This window comes from Taudactylus pleione, unplaced genomic scaffold, assembly GCF_031769625.1.
Source record: "Taudactylus pleione unplaced genomic scaffold, aTauple2 ptg000046l, whole genome shotgun sequence".
In the NCBI taxonomy this organism is placed as follows: Eukaryota; Metazoa; Chordata; class Amphibia; order Anura; family Myobatrachidae; genus Taudactylus; species Taudactylus pleione.
Window position 1 is genome coordinate 3,771,428 of NW_028284448.1, and position 16,044 is coordinate 3,787,471.

General features: G+C 41.0%; 1 protein-coding gene across 1 annotated transcript in view; it reads right to left on the reverse strand.

Annotated features, from left to right (window-relative positions):
• The window catches only part of PREP (prolyl endopeptidase), a 126,838-nt gene that overhangs the window by 19,827 nt on the left and 90,967 nt on the right, over positions 1 to 16,044 (reverse strand). The window contains exon 11 of the mRNA XM_088460439.1: positions 1,521 to 1,657. Within this exon, the coding sequence (XP_088316565.1) occupies positions 1,521 to 1,657 (137 nt within the window). The remainder of the gene's footprint in view (positions 1 to 1,520; positions 1,658 to 16,044) is intronic.

Genomic DNA, 16,044 nt, shown 5'->3' on the forward strand with positions numbered 1-16,044 from the left:
GCTTATTGTATTCAAATTGTGCCTTTGCCGACCTGGTGAAGCTCAACTTAATATCTGACTGTTGTAAAGGATCTTTAGGTCGATCTTTCAGGATGGACACCTCAAATCTTTAGAGCTGCTGCACCATACTGTGCATGCTCAGTTCTGTAGAGACTATTCACAGATTTCTTTCTTCCAACTCAAGACCCAGCTCCCCAAACTCAGTTTCCAACAATTGATTTCCCCCAATTGTTATATCATTTCCCGCCTTCTCCCAGAGGTGCTCTCACCTTTAAAACTGAAATTGGGAGCAGATTTGGGTGTTATCACTGATATGGGGTGGGGGCAGATTATAGAATATATCAATTCGGTTACCCCATATATTATATAGCAACAGGTCCACTATGATTAGACTCGGCGTATAATCCTGTATATACCCCTTTCTCTTTCTAAAATAGGCCTCCTGACATTGATGTCTGCCCGATGCGTGGATTTCTGAACAGTGCATTTGCCATTTGCTCTGGGGTGGCCCTGGAGTATTTGACTTTTGGGGGTGGATTTGGGCAATTTTTAGCAAAATTATTTGAAGTGCAACAGTTAGAGCAAATAGGAGTATACTGTAAGTGAGAATGGACATCCTTATTCTGTGCACCTTTCCATAACATATTTAGCGAAAACATACCAATTTGTATTAATACACATTACGGGTGTGGTATAGCAGGATCCATTTGAGAATCTTATGGCTAAACCCAAAGTAACTAATCACTGCCCATAAATACTGCCACTCAAGCAATGTGAAAGCCTTGGGCTACTGTATATAATTGTGCCTCCATTATCATGCTGGTATTCAGGCAACTCAGACTTATATCTGTGGAATTATTTGTTTTGCTTTAACATCTCCATCTCATCCACCAGTAGGTATTTGAGAAAGGTTATACACATGATAGACAGCAAAATAATGATATATGTAATGTAACAGGATTGGTCAGAAATGAACATGTGAAGGATCCCAATAAAGGAGATTAGGGAATTCATGATTTTACCTTCTGCTACATATGCCAGCATATGGCAATGCTGGTCTATTTCCCAGAAGAAAGAACAAGTTCTAACATTTTTATTTTGATTATTCTGCAAAAGCAGTTTATATCCCCATGGGAAAGCCAAGAACAGAGCAAGTACTTGTAGCCCTACAAGTGATAGCATGCATTGGTGCACCTGCAGTTTCACAAGTGCCAGTATGAAAGAACAGTTCTCGTTAGTGCATGCTAGCACTTATAGTGCTGTAAGTGTGGGCACTACATTAGTACATTTCCAACCCTGGTACCCTCAGGCTAGATGCACCTGTGCTATTCAGGATTGAGTAGGTACGTCTGATTATTTTTACAGGTTCCCCCCAGAGTTGGCCGGACACAGAGTAGGCTGGGCTGTATGGGGATATACATTCACAAATGGTGCAATATTACTCCTGAGCTTACACTGGTGCATGATGAAACACCTATGTTGTTTTGGATGAACTGTGATAAGTTGGTATTGACTCTTACCTGTAACTGGGTGTAATAGAAATGCTGAAGCCCCCATAGCCATATAGAAAAGCAGGGTGAGATCCATCCAATTTGATGCCTTTTTTATGGACAATAAACATTGGTATCTTGGTCCCATCTTTGCTAGGGTAAAACTCCTGTGACAAAAATAATTTAATTGCTTTATGAAAATTATGCAATGTAAAATATAAAAACAGATATGAAATAACAATAATGTGAAGGGTTATGGTTCAATTAATCAGATTTTTTTTTACTTTGACATAGTAACTCCACCACTAGATTGTAATGATATCTACAGTATGTGATTGTACAAATAATTTTGCCGCCATGGATCTTGGGGTCGGAAAGTAAAAATGAACTCTATTTTACCCCCTTTTCAAACATATATGTAGTAGTTACACAGCTTGGCTAGGAAGATGGGCATTGTAAATACTATGGGGAATACTAGAAGCACAGCTTGATGTTCACTTGGGAGAGAGCATTTTATTCACAATAGAACAGAGTTATGCCCCAGGAGCAATGTAATTAGGCATTTCATTAGGGCTTTACATGTGTCCACCTATAAGAGTATATTCAGCCCCTTTCATGATGAGTAATTGGGCTTTTCTTTAACTCAACAGTAATATTATTAACAAATATGGCATGCACTTCCATTCTGTTTTTAATCAAAAGCTGCACTACATACAACTTTGCAACCATGTTTCAAACCACTATGTTTATTGATTATTGGCCTGAAGTACAAGGGAAGGAGCTTTCATGCGCCACGTGAGCAGCAATCATAGAACTATACTTTCTATCACTGACAAACTTTTTTTAGGTAATATTTCAATATGCTGGACAAGACTTTTGGCAATATTAGGAAAAGGTTAAAATAAGAAAATTATAAAGCAGAAGAGGAGTGAGTAAATGGAGGGGAATATTTAACCAAAATAGAAGAAACAAGACTTTTGTGATCTGTATTAGTGATATTTTCTATGAAGACCTGCATTACTAACATTGAGAGAGCTAGTCAGGGCTGTCTTCCAGGATGACTATAGCAAAATACCCAGTGTGGTCGCCCAATGGTTTGAGTGATGTATCTCCATACGTAAAGGTCTGCTCATCCACTTAAACTGAACCCAATTAACCATGTGGGATATTACTGAATGGGAATAAAGGATATTTGACTCCTGAGACAGCACTTTCCAACATCTTTAACAACACATGAAGAATTACTTTCTTGTGGAAGAATGGGGATACATTACTCCTGTAGTAGACTGAAGACACTTTCTATACAGGCTGCACATGATTGCCCAATGCACTATTAAGTGACCTTATATTGGAGATTCATTTTTCTATTTTGTCAACTACCTGTACATACTTTTACTGACAAAATCTCTCTCAACTCCATCCCACCATAATGACCAAGATCTGCGACTCTCATCCTCATTCATCACTTCCTCCCATTCCAGATTACAGGAATTTTCTCAGATTGAACCCAATCTGTGGAATTCCCTCATTAAGAGAGAAACCAGACTTTCCCATATCGTCCGAAACCAAGCGCTCCCTGGAAAAACTCACAGTACCGAACTTTCTTTTTAGCTAACATTTACCACCTCCCTCTTCATTGTTCATGCAAAGACTACATTATTTTTATTATTCTATACTCCAACTCATGAAAAAAATTAATATGGCCCTACTAAATAGATTTCCCTACTGCAATCTTGTAGGTGCTGAAACATTATGTATAAAACTATTTACAGAGGTGTCCTCATACACCTATTCTTTTTGCACCACATGGAGTGAATCGCCTACCGCGATTCCTGTGTACCTTGCCCTCAATTTTGCATCTAAGTTTGCATATGGTGTATTAGGTCTTTAGGATAAGTATTTTTGTAGCAAAGGAATTAGTATAAAGTCATATATAAAGCATAACGATGCATGCGCAGGTCACTTCTATCGGATCTGTCTTTTGCCTTTTTACCACGGATTACAGTATGTACTTTTTTCTCCATTGTGCTACTTTTTTCTTTGACGCCTTAGTTCGCTTATAGTGTACTAGTTACTTAGGATTAGTGTTATGGTGCTGCTAAGTTGCAAAGTCCGTGGGGAGCTAATAGAGCAAAACAGGACTTTATGGTGTGACTTGAAGAGGACACCTCTGTATAGATTGTAAGTTAGCAAGCAGTGCCCTTTTAACTCTGGTTCTTAATACCCTGTTTTACATCATTTTGTAAAGCACTACAGCATATGCGGTTGTTACATAAAAGTTGATGAATAAATATGTTGCTGAAAGATAATTATTAAATAAAGAGCAATACATACTTGGCCAGATAAAAAAAATCATGATAGGATAGTTTATTTAGAAATATGTAACCAGTTTAGAAAATGGATTGATGGTTTAAAAAAAAAGGGAGGAGTTTGTGTGCATTTAAGAACCTGAATGACCGCAGAGATAGGATCATCTGAAGAGTCTTCATGAGTAAATGCCACATTGTGAATTAGTCAGCAATAAAGTACTGATATGGGTTTATAATAAGCAACAGTCTATAGCACTGAAAATAAAAAATGTGGACCTCCTCATTGATGGTGATACCCATCCAAATATCAACTGTGATAATGAAACTAGTGGTTCTGGGAATGGAAACAAATTATTCTCCATTTAAAAGTGCAAGTCGTAGAACTACTAACTGAACTTGGTACTAAGGGAATGGTTATTCAGCTCAGATGCAGTACAAAAAAATCCCCAAACATTTAAAATAGTCACCTTGGATTCTCCAAAGACAATGCCTTTCTATGGTCATGAAATTCCTTGAATTCTCCTAATCATACAGTCAGGTGCATACATATTGGGACATTGTCAGAATTTTCATATTTTGGCCTCTATTCACCACCACAATGGCTTTGAAATGAAACAAACAAGATGTGCTTTAACTGCAGACTTTCAGATTTAATTTTAGGGTAATCACATCCAAATCAGGTGAACGGTGTAGGAATTACAACGCTTTCTATATGTGCCTCCCACTTTTTAAGGGACCAAAAGTAATGGGACAAACTAAACAATCCTAAATCTAACTTTCACTTTTTAATACTTTGTTGCAAATCCTTTGCAGGCAATTACAGACTGAAGTCTGGAACGCATAGACATCACCAGACGCTTGGTTTCATCCCTGGTGATGCTCTGCCAGGCCTCTACTGCAAATGTCTTCAGTTCCTGCTTGTTCTTGGGGCATTTTCCCTTAAGTTTTGTCTTCATCAAGTGAAATGCATGCTCAATCGGATTCAGGTCAGGGGATTGACTTGGTCATTGCATAACAGTCCACTTTTTAGCCTTAAAAAACTCTTTGGTTGCTTTTGCAGTATGCTTCAGATCATTGTCCATCTGCACTATGAAGCGCCGTCCAATGAGTTCTGAAGCATTTGACTGAATATGAGCATATAATATTGCCCAAAACACTTCAGAATTCATTCTGCTGCTTTTGTCAGCAGTCACATCATCAATAAACACAAGGGAACCAGTTCCATTGGCAGCCATACATGCCCACGCCATGACACTACCACCACCATGCTTCACTGATGAGGTGGTATGTTTTGGATCATAAGCAGTTCCTTTCCTTCTCTTCCCATCACTCTGGTACACGTTGATCTTTGTCTCATCTGTCCATAGGATGTTGTTCCAGAACTGTAATGGCTTTTTTAGATGTTGTTTGGCAAACTCTAATCTGGTCTTCCTGTTTTTGAGGCTCACCAATGGTTTACATCTTGTGGTGAACCCTCTATAATCACTCTTGTGAAGTCTTCTCTTAATTGTTGACTTTGGCACATATACACCTACCTCCTGGAGAGTGTTCTTGATTTGGCCAACTGTTGTGAAGGGGTTTTTCTTCACCAGGGAAATAATTCTTCTTTAATCCACCACAGTTGTTTTCCGTGGTCTTCCGGGTCTTTTGGTGTTGCTCAGCTCTCCGGTGGATTCTTTCTTTTTAAGAATGTTCCAAACAGTTGATTTGGCCACACCTAATGTTTTTGCTATCTTTCTGATGGGTTTGTTTTGATTTTTTAGCCTAATGATGGCTTGCTTCACTGATAGTGACAGCTCTTTGGATCTCATATTGAGAGTCGACAGCAACTGATTCCAAATGCAAATGTTACACCTAGAATCAACTCTAGACCTTTTACCTGCTTAATTGATAATGAAATAACGAGGGAATAGCCCACACCTGTCCATGAAATAGCTTTTGAGTTGATAGTCCCATTACCTTTGGTCCCTTAAAAAGTGGGAGGCACATATAGAAACCGTTGTAATTCCTACACCGTTCACCTGATTTGGATGTAATTACCCTCAAATGAAATCTGAAAGTCTGCAGTTAAAGCACATCTTGTTTGTTTCATTTCAAAGCCATTGTGGTGGTGAATAGAGGCCAAAATATGAAAATTCTGTCAATGTCCCAATATTTATGCACCTGACTGTATATCTTCCAATAGGACAGACAGGGAACACTGTCACCATTATCCAGTTTGTAAAGCAATGAGACTAATATTAAAGAATAGTCTGTAGTACAAGATATCTATCTAAAGCACACACACACACACACACACACACACACACACACACACACACACACACACACACACACACACACACACACACACACACACACACACACACACACTCTCTCTCTCTCTCTCTCTCTCTCTCTCTCTCTCTCTCTCTCTCTTAGCTTACCAGACACACTCTTAGCTTACCAGAAAGATGCCCACACACTATTATCCCATGACAGACATTCTGAACACTTCAGATAAAACATTTTAAAAATAAAACATGTAGAGCTTTTATATCTAACAGAGCATGTAATCTTAATATAATTATCAAGTGTATATTTATTTCCAGAAAATAAACAAACACACACTCTACTATTTTAATTTCTTTCAGGCGATACTGCTCAGAACAAGTTATTTTTTAATTATTTTCCAAATTAGGTTTTAACAAGACCAATAACATCCTGAAGGAGATCCTGTACGTATGCAGTGTTGAAGCCTTGGGTGTGAAAAGCTCCTGCAAGTCACAGTGAGCTAATTATATGGAAAGAAAACCTCAAGAGAGTCTAAAAAAAACCCCTATCTGCCATGCTCTGCTCTTGTTCAAGATCACTCATTACACACAGAGGAAAACCTGTACTTGCTTTGTCCTTGTATAGAATAGAAGTCCTAAGTAAAATTAAGAGAGAATCTATGATCAAAGAACGCTTCTGCTTATTTAAACATGTTACACTTATGTATGGGGCAGCTGCTTACACGCTATCACTCTTTCTCAAGACATTTCTGTATAGAGGGACGGTTTTATTTACGCGTCTTTAAATATGCTACCTTTTGCTGTTAAGATTATTTGATCAAGAAACCTAAAGAAAAAGCAGAGTTCCAATTAAATGATCAGCTAAAGGATAGATTATTAGTATATCTGGTGCAAGACATACAGTATTAAATCTATTTTGTGGAGTACAAGAGTTATTCTTCATCTCTCTCCTATTGGTTATTTACCTACGTTTTATCACGCTCCATACAGAGGAAAGGTCGCTCACGTAATGGAAATCTTGTGCTTTGCTGATGTATGCAAGGAAGTTACTCTCAAGAGTTGGAAGAAAATCCTTTTCTTTAAAACATTTAATAGGTGTATCCCTGCATTAAGATGTACTTTGCATTAAATTGCATGCATTGTAAGTTACTTTACAACGCTAGCCAGTAAAGAAGTCTTTAAAAAAATGTTTTTATGCAACTATTCTAGGTCTATTTCCTTTTCACTGCAAGTTGAATTTAATCTCAAACATGAATGTAAATAATAATTTAACTACAGTTATGTAGGTAACTGTTTTAACCAGCAAAATAGTAGTAACTTACATTTCTACACAAACATTATTTAAAAATAAAGTGAGACACCAAAACTTGAATTAACTTTCTGCAGTAAATTAAAATTTCCTACTGCATTACATTTCACAGTGCATTGCTTAAATACAACTTCTCTAACACATGAATCCCTGAGGATGCTGAAAAACACATTGATGAATTCTGCACAATGCTCATCTCCTAGTAATTAAAATACCCTGGTAAACCCAGCAGATGAGTCACAGAAGTTGTTGCTAATCCTCTGTTCAACATCCCTGTTTACAAATGTTTTTAATTCAATGCCGATTATAAATGATGCAAAAACTTGTGAAAGATTTACAATGAAGGATGTCTTTATATCCTTAGGAAAACAGAACACACAGAAATATAATCATATGTACAATTACTAGTCACATCAGTAAGAAAAAAAAAAAAAAAAAAAAAAAAAAACTACAGAGTGTAAACATTTGTTAATGGCGTACAACTTTTAGGGGCAATTTCTATATCTCTCATTCACTGCTCCTTACAAAATGACTGACTGCAAGACCTGTCATTGTAAGGAGCAGTGAATGAGAGATGTAGAAATCCATTAACAAATGTTTACATTAGTTAATGCTTGTGACATGCTTCTGATTTCTACTGTACATAATTTCATAAATCTGCTTTAGTAGATACCACTGTTTGGTATCAGTCGACATTCTGAATGTTGACTTTATGACTACAAAACGTTTTTCTATACTATACAAAACCATACAATCCAGTTTACGGTTTAGCATTAAACAGTGCTTTCCCTGTAGTCTGCATTGATTATCAAGCTATGGCGCAGACATTATACATAGACACACGAACATACACATACATATCTATTTATCTATCAATCTATCATTGGAGGTCTTGAGAGTGGGACAGTGAAAATGTCTGCAGCATATGGAGGCATTTATTTATGCTGCACGCTGTGGAAACACCTGCCTCAAAAGCGTGCGGTAGTTCAACACTTACCCATCCCCTACACAAATCAGAATGAACATTCTACAGCCATGGCCATAAGTTTTGAGAATGACACAAGTATTGGTTTTCACAAAGTTTGCTGCTTCAGTGTTTTTAGACCTTTTTGTCAGATGTTACTATGGTATATTGAAGTAAAATTACAAGCATTTCGTAAGTGTCAAAGGCTTTTATTGACAGTTTCATTAAGTTTATGCAAAGAGTCAAAGGGCCTGATTCAGACCCACTCGCGAGCGGCTGTCCGCTCGCAAGTGGGTCGATGTTATGGACTGAGCATGCGCACGACGGAGGGAGCTACGTCGTGCGCATGCGCCAGACGCGACGAGCGAAGGAAAGTCCTTCGCTCGTTGTGTCCGATCAAAGGGGGCGTGCTGTCAATGTTGATTGACAGCACGCCCCCTTTGGTGGGCGTGCCGGGGGCATGCCTCCCTGACGGGGGCGTTCCCACGAGAACGCCTCCCGTCAGAAGCCGGCCCACTGACATCACTAGTGATGTCAGTGGGAGTGATTTTGGCTCTGATAGAGCCAAAATCACTCCGGAGCTTGCGGTTGAAAACCTCAACCGCAGGCTCCGGCTCGCAATTTCGATGGTCGCGATGGTCTCGACCATCGCGGCCATCACAAAGCACGCTCGTATAGCCTGTGGGTGGTGACCCACAGCTATACGAGCGTCCAGGAGGACGCTCCATGAAAATGGAGCCCGGCCCTCATTCAGAGCGTGCGCTCTGCTCAGAGCGTACAGCTCTGAATGAGGGCCAATATTTGCAGTGTTGTCCCTTCTTTTTCAAGACCTCTGCAATTTGCCCTGGCATGCTGTCAATCAACTTCTGTGCCACATACTGACCGATGGCCGTCCATTCTTGCCTAATCAATGCTTGGAGCTTGTCCGAATTTGTGGGTTTTTGTTTGTCCACCCGCCTCTTGAGGATTGACCAAAAGTTCTCAATGGGATTAAGGTCTGGGGAGTTTCCTGGCCATGGACAGAAAATTTCAATATTTTGTTCCCCGAGTCACTTAGTTATCACTTTTTCCTTATGGCAAGGTGCTCCATCATGCTGGAAAAGGCATTTTTCGTCACCAAACTGTTCTTGGATGGTTGGGAGAAATTGCTCTTGGAGGATGCTTTGGTACCATTCTTTATTCATGGCTGTGTTCATAGGCAAAATTGTGAGTGATCAATGGTCTCAAGATGCTTTACTGTTGGCATGACACAGGACGAAGACTTTTGGAGGATGGCCTGGTGTCATGAAGGGCAGCAAATAAGCCACTTTTCTCCAGGGAAAACATCAGGGACAGACTGATATTGTGCAAAAGGTACAGGGATTGGACTGCTGAGGACTGGGGTAAAGTTATTTTCTCTGATGAATCCCCTTTCAGATTGTTTGGGGCATCTGGAAAACACTTGTCCGCAGAAGGAAAGGTGAGCGCTACAGTCAGTCCTGATGTTTTCACTTTGTGAAAACCAATACTTGTGTCCATGGCTGTACTAGGGGGTCAATTGGGAGGAATGAGAGTATGAAAAAGAGAATCAAGACCCCAGACTGTGGGAAGGACCAAAGGTTTCAGATTTTACTCTGTCATCAGGGAAAGATGACAAGAGTAAAATCTGAAATGTTGGAGCCTTCCCACAGTCTGGGGTCTTTATTCTATTTGTGGAGTCCTGTGGGTGCCACTTTTCTAAATTGCCCATGGCCTGCAAACTAACCAGGTTTAAGAGGTGTTGTCTATTTAATTTTCCTCCCCATGTGGGCTCATTTATGTGGGCAAAACGAAGGGCCAAATCAAGGAACGTATGACTTTTTCATCAACCTGACATCTTAAACTCGGGGTCAAGTGACCAGCCTTTGGTGAGGCATTTTGTATCAGAGCCAACAAAATGTAGCTACTTTATGATATAGAATAAGCGATCATATCCCCCATCTATTTGTGGTGAGAGCTAAACATTTGTTATTTATACATGGCTGCTGGGATATGTAGTTCTCCCTGCTGCTGCATCCAGGGGGGCTCGCACACACGGGGGGAAGGGGGTCACGCAATCACACACGCTTGCTGCAGGAGACTGTGTCCCGACAGCCTGGCGGAAGACCGCACTTCAGAAAGCGAGTAATTATAGACCAATTAGGCTAACTGGTAACTTCCGATTGCTTAGTCATTAGGGAGGGTGGTTCCCAGTCCTTGCACCTAATTGAATAGCAAGAATCCAGAAACCCTGCAGGTGCGGGATTTTTACTATTTTTGCACCTAAATTGAAACCCCCCCTATGTACATTGCCGAAAGTGCATTTTACAGCCAACCTCCAATGTAGACTGGATGTGTGCAATAGTATCAGGGAAAAAAAAAAAAAAAAAAGGTACTCTCTATAGTGCTGTAGTGTTAAATGTTCTTCCTGAATCGGTATGATATCCCGACAGTTGGGATGCCGGCTGTCAATAGACTGACAGCGGCATCCCGATAGCTACAATCCCGACAGGGGAACGGTAAATAGTGTTCCCCTGCCCTATTCACCCCCTAACCCTCCATTCCTGCACCCCAACACTAACCCTCCCTACCCCGCACCCTAACCCTCCCAGTAAGTGAATAAACCCAACCCTCCTCCCTTAATGCCTAACCCTAACCTCTCCCAGTTGGTGCCTAACCCTAACCCCCCCCATCCCGTCTGGAGCCTATCCCCAGCCTACCCCCCCCCCCCCCGCAGCCTAACCCCAACTCCCCCCCACGGTGCCTGAACCTAACCCTCTGCCCACGGCTAACAGCTACCCGGCCCAGCCATACTTCCGATCGTGATGCCGGCTGTCGGGATTCTGGCGTCAGCATCTCCAGCCATGTCTGGATTCCGGCGCCGGTCTTGTAACACTAACTGGGATTCCGGCAGCCCAGCCGTAGGTATATTAAACGCATCCCGTTCTTCCAATGCATTCTTCACTTAATGCAGGGATGAGGAACCTCAGGCCCGGGGGCCGTATAAGGCCCCCAGAATCATTTGGTCTGGCCATCTGAGCTTTTTTATGCTAGCCTCATCTGGCTAGCAGGGTGCCTAGAATGGCACCCTGCAGCCAGAATCTATGCCACCAGGAGCGTCCTTAGTACACTTCAGACGGTCACACCGCTGCTCTTACAGCTCCCCGGAGCATCCTCAGGATGCTCCAGGCATTGCTGTAATCACCGGCAAATGTGGCCCTACCCCTTGTGACATCACATGGAGGGGGCGTGGCCTACAGCTTGCCCGCGAATGTTATATATATATCAAAATGGCCCTCGGCAGATAAAAGGTTCCCCACCCCTGACTTAATGTATAGAAATATACTGGTAGCAAGCGAGGCAACTAATTATTCTCATCATTATTTTTACATTTATGTTTTGTGAAATTAGAAGTAGACTTCAGAGTGTTGTTGATTAGTATGGCATGAGGATTGTAACTCATTCTGGATGGCACTGCATGGTTTGTGAAGAACAACCCAATTGTTTCGCAGTGAAATTTATCTGTTGAGTTTATATTACAAACTTACCAATGGTGCAGTTATCTACAATAAACTTTACCTCAGCTATCTAAATGATGATGCTTAGTATAACCAATATAATTAGGGAATTAATATAATTTTCCATCTTTTCCTTTAATTCATATCTGATTTTATGTGCAAATCTTAATTTGTGAAAATCAAACTAATGTTTGATAAATACTCATTATGTTGCTTTCCATTGTATCGCTATTGTTAGAGACGATTTAGTAAACACACTATAACCATATAACTGTATATGGTCTCTGTGTCAGTGGTAACAACGAAGCACAAACAATACAAAATATTTATATCCAATGCTAAAATGTTGAATGTAGCCAGAGTAAAAAAATGTGCAGCATGTAAAATCTCAGCAACAACTTCTACAAGTACAAGACAACAAATTCACAAAAGAGTTTAACACTAAATTCTCAAAGGCTTTTCCAATTTTCATCTGATAAAATGTCACTGACATACTGGCAGTGCTAGAGAGTTCACCTGACGAACTCATTTTGGTTGTGTTAAATCCATTTCATACTACATAAGAGGCAGTGCTATAAATAAACAAGATGTACCCTCAACTTGCACCCAGCCCCCTCCAATTTAAAACTACAGATGGAGCAAGGTTTACTGTAGCAAAGTTTTATTTTTTTAGGATACATAATATGAGCCATCATATTTGCCGTTTCATCTATTTCTGTAATTCATAGCGGAGATAGCTTGTAAATCTACAGCCATTTAGTAGAAGTAAAGCATAAAGTAATGTTTTTTAAACATTTGCAGTGGCCTGACGCATTATCTTGTCTCCCCTACTCTACTCAATGTTTCCAAAGAAGATTAATTATAAATAAAAAAAAAAAACTAAAAAAAAAAAACCCTAACCTAACTAAAATCACCTTTATTTCTAACCTGGCATCCTTCATCGTTTTTTGTATTCTTACTTAAAACTTACTTGAAAGGAGTTAGAAACTAAAAAAATACTCTTACATTTATGTCATGGTAAGCTGTATTGGGTGGGGGTGGAACCACACAAGTAAGGGTAAGTGGTGGAATGACATTTACCAAATTTTTGTTTATTCACACAGCACCTGTCATATAACAGTGCTGTACAGAGAATCACTCACATCAGTCCCTATTGGAGCTTGCAGTCTAAATATCCTCCAACACATACAAACTAAGCTTCATTTCTGTTAGAAGCCAATTAACCTACCAGTATTTTTTTTTTTACTTTGGGGGGAAACTGAAGAACTTATGGGCCATCCCGCATCAACTACTCCAATTTTTATTTCTTTTTTTTTTTACATTATATTTCACAATTTTTATTGCACTGTAATGGCCTAACGGCTCCCGAAAATCAGATGCCGCCACCTGTAGCGCTGACCTAGCTGCCCCCAAGAGTCAGCAAGCCTGCTGTAATTACTATTGGAACATCAAAACAGACTACAAATTTCAAATTTTACCTTTTTATCTCCTGTAGTTTGAGTTAAAATGTGTAGTGATAATCTCTAGAAATGATCCATGTACTTTGTATGTATAAAGCAACTATTATATTGCCCTGTGTGTGTGTTCAGTGTGTGTAAAACGGTCCTTTGACATTATCATCCTCCTTTATTTATATGGCGCCACAAGGGGTCGCAGCGCCTTACAAAGGTACATAGACAGCAACAGTATGAACAAAACAAAAATAGAGTCACTTACAGTACAAAACATTGCAGGACATGGATTATAAATATTGCTGCATCAGCAGTCATAATACCCACTGGAAAAGTGCAACTGTAGGCAGTGGAGAGAAAATGGTATAAGTGAGGGAATGTAAAGCACATGAAGAAAGAGGGCCCTTCTCATGAGAGCCTACAGTCTGCAGGGCAGGGGTAGACAAACACGGGAGAGACGGTGAGAAAGGATCATGGGGCAGTAGGTTAGGATGAGATCTGGGAGACTTTGATAAAGAAGTGGGTCTTGAGAGCCCATTTGAAGGTTTGTAGAAAGGTGGAGAGTCTGATCGGAAGAGGGAGAGAGGGAAAGGAGCAGCAGCGGCAAAGTCTTACAGGCAAGAGTGGGAGAAAACAATTTGTTGGATGGAAGGGCGGCATTCATTGGTGGAGCAAAGTGGGCTGGCGGGAGAGTAAAGGGAGATAAGGTCCAACACGAAATGGAAGAGGATTGGTACGTATGAGTGAGGAATTTGAATTGGGTTCTGAAGGGGAGCCAGTGCAGTGCTTGTAGGAGAGGGACAGCATATGTAGTACGTTTTGAGAGGAAGATGAGCCGGGCAGGAGCATTGAGGGCAGATTGGAGTAGAGAGAGATGGGAGTCAGAGAGGCCAAATAAGTAGAGTTTACAGTAGTCCGGTTGGGAATTGACCAGTGAGTGGATGGGGGTCTTAGTTGCCCCCAGGGTGAAAAGGGGTCTGATCCTGGAGTTATTTTTGAGATGGAAACGGCAGGACTGCGAAAGGTAAACAATGTGTGAGCAGTCAAGAATAACTCCAAGACAGCGCGCTTTAGGGCTAGAGGAAAAATAGTGGCGCTATCAATATATATATATAAATTGTGGAAGGTGAGGTAATTCAGGAAGGTGGAAAGATTATCAGCTCAGTCTTAGACATGTTAATTTTAAGAAAGTGCTGGGACATCAAAGAGGAAATGGCAGAGAAACAGTTGGAGATATGTGAGAAGAGAGAGGGAAAGGTCAGGGGAGAGGTAGATCTGAGTGTCATTAGCATAGAAATGATATTCGAAGCCAAAAGAGCTGATGAGCTAATCTAAAGAGGATTTATAAATGGAGAATAGGAGAGGACCAAGAACACAAAAACTTGGGGGACACCTACTGGTAGAAGTTGGAGAGAAGTTGAGTCATGCGAGGAGACAGAGTAAGAATGGTCAGAGAGGTAGGAGGACAGCAAGGAGAGGGCAGTATCATGCAGAGTTAGGGAAAGAAGGATTTGCAGGAGGAGGGGTGTTTCACAGTGCTAAAAGCAGCAGAGAGGTCAAGAAAAATGAAGAGGAAGTAGTGGTTCTTGAATATGGCAGCAACATGGTCAATGCTGACTTTAGTGAAGGCAGTTTTTGTGGAGTAGAGAGGATAAGTCAAAGCAGGGAATGGGAGCAGACTGAAATGGGTCAAAGCAGGGAATGGGAGGAAAGAAAGGCAGTAAGGTAATTGTAGACAATACCCTAAAGGAGTTTGGAGGCAAAGGGGAGGAGGAAGATGGTGCGGTAATTAGTGTGTGTCAGGGTCAATGGTGGGTTTTTAAGATTGGGGTAGACAAGGCATACTTGAATGCAGAGAGAACAGTTCCTGATGAGACGGAAATATTGAAGAGATGGGCTAGATGGGAACAGGCATCAGAGAAAAAGAGACTGAAGGAAATTTGAAGGGATAGGGTCAAGGCGGAGGGGAGGGGGGATCGGATTAGGGCCATGACTTCATCTCCAAGTACTGGGAAGAACAAAGTCAAAGTTGGCAAAATGGATGGGGAAGATGAGGATAGGCAGGCTGGGAAGAAGGGAATGGGGTGGTGAGAGTCTGGTGGGATGTGATTTCCTGCATATGGATTAAATAAGTAAGTGGTGAAGTAAAGAGCAGGGAGTGATGAGAGGGTGCGAAGAGTGTGGGGCAGAAGAGGGAGTTTAAAGTGGTGAATAGATGGCGAGGGTTAGAGGACTGGGAGGAGAGAAGGGTCTCAAATTGGAGGTCCACTGAGAGAGAACAGGTGAAGAAGTGAGGGTACGTAATTAAGAAGCAGAGGGGTCATCAATAGGGATATCTGAGTTACCTAAGATGAGAAAGGAAAGGTCTGAAGAGATGAAGCAATGTAGCCAAGAAGCAAACTTGTCAAGGAATTTGGAGCTAGAGCCAGGGTCACGATAAATTACAGCTACACGAAGGTGAGCAGGTTGGAAGAGGTGAATAGCATGAACCTCAAAAGTGAAGAATGATACAGATGGTTCTGAGAGTATGAGATGATGGGAGCAATCAAAGGATGGTAGAACCCCAACTCCACCACCATGGTGCCCCACTTGTATGAGAGAACTTTAGGTCCCCAGAGGAGAATGCAGTGAGAGGTGGCGCCAAAATGGATGCCAGGTACTATGCCATAGAGATGCCCCAAGCCTATACTGAAGAGGGGCTGATGGGTAGAATGAGGTTTATGACCACTGTCC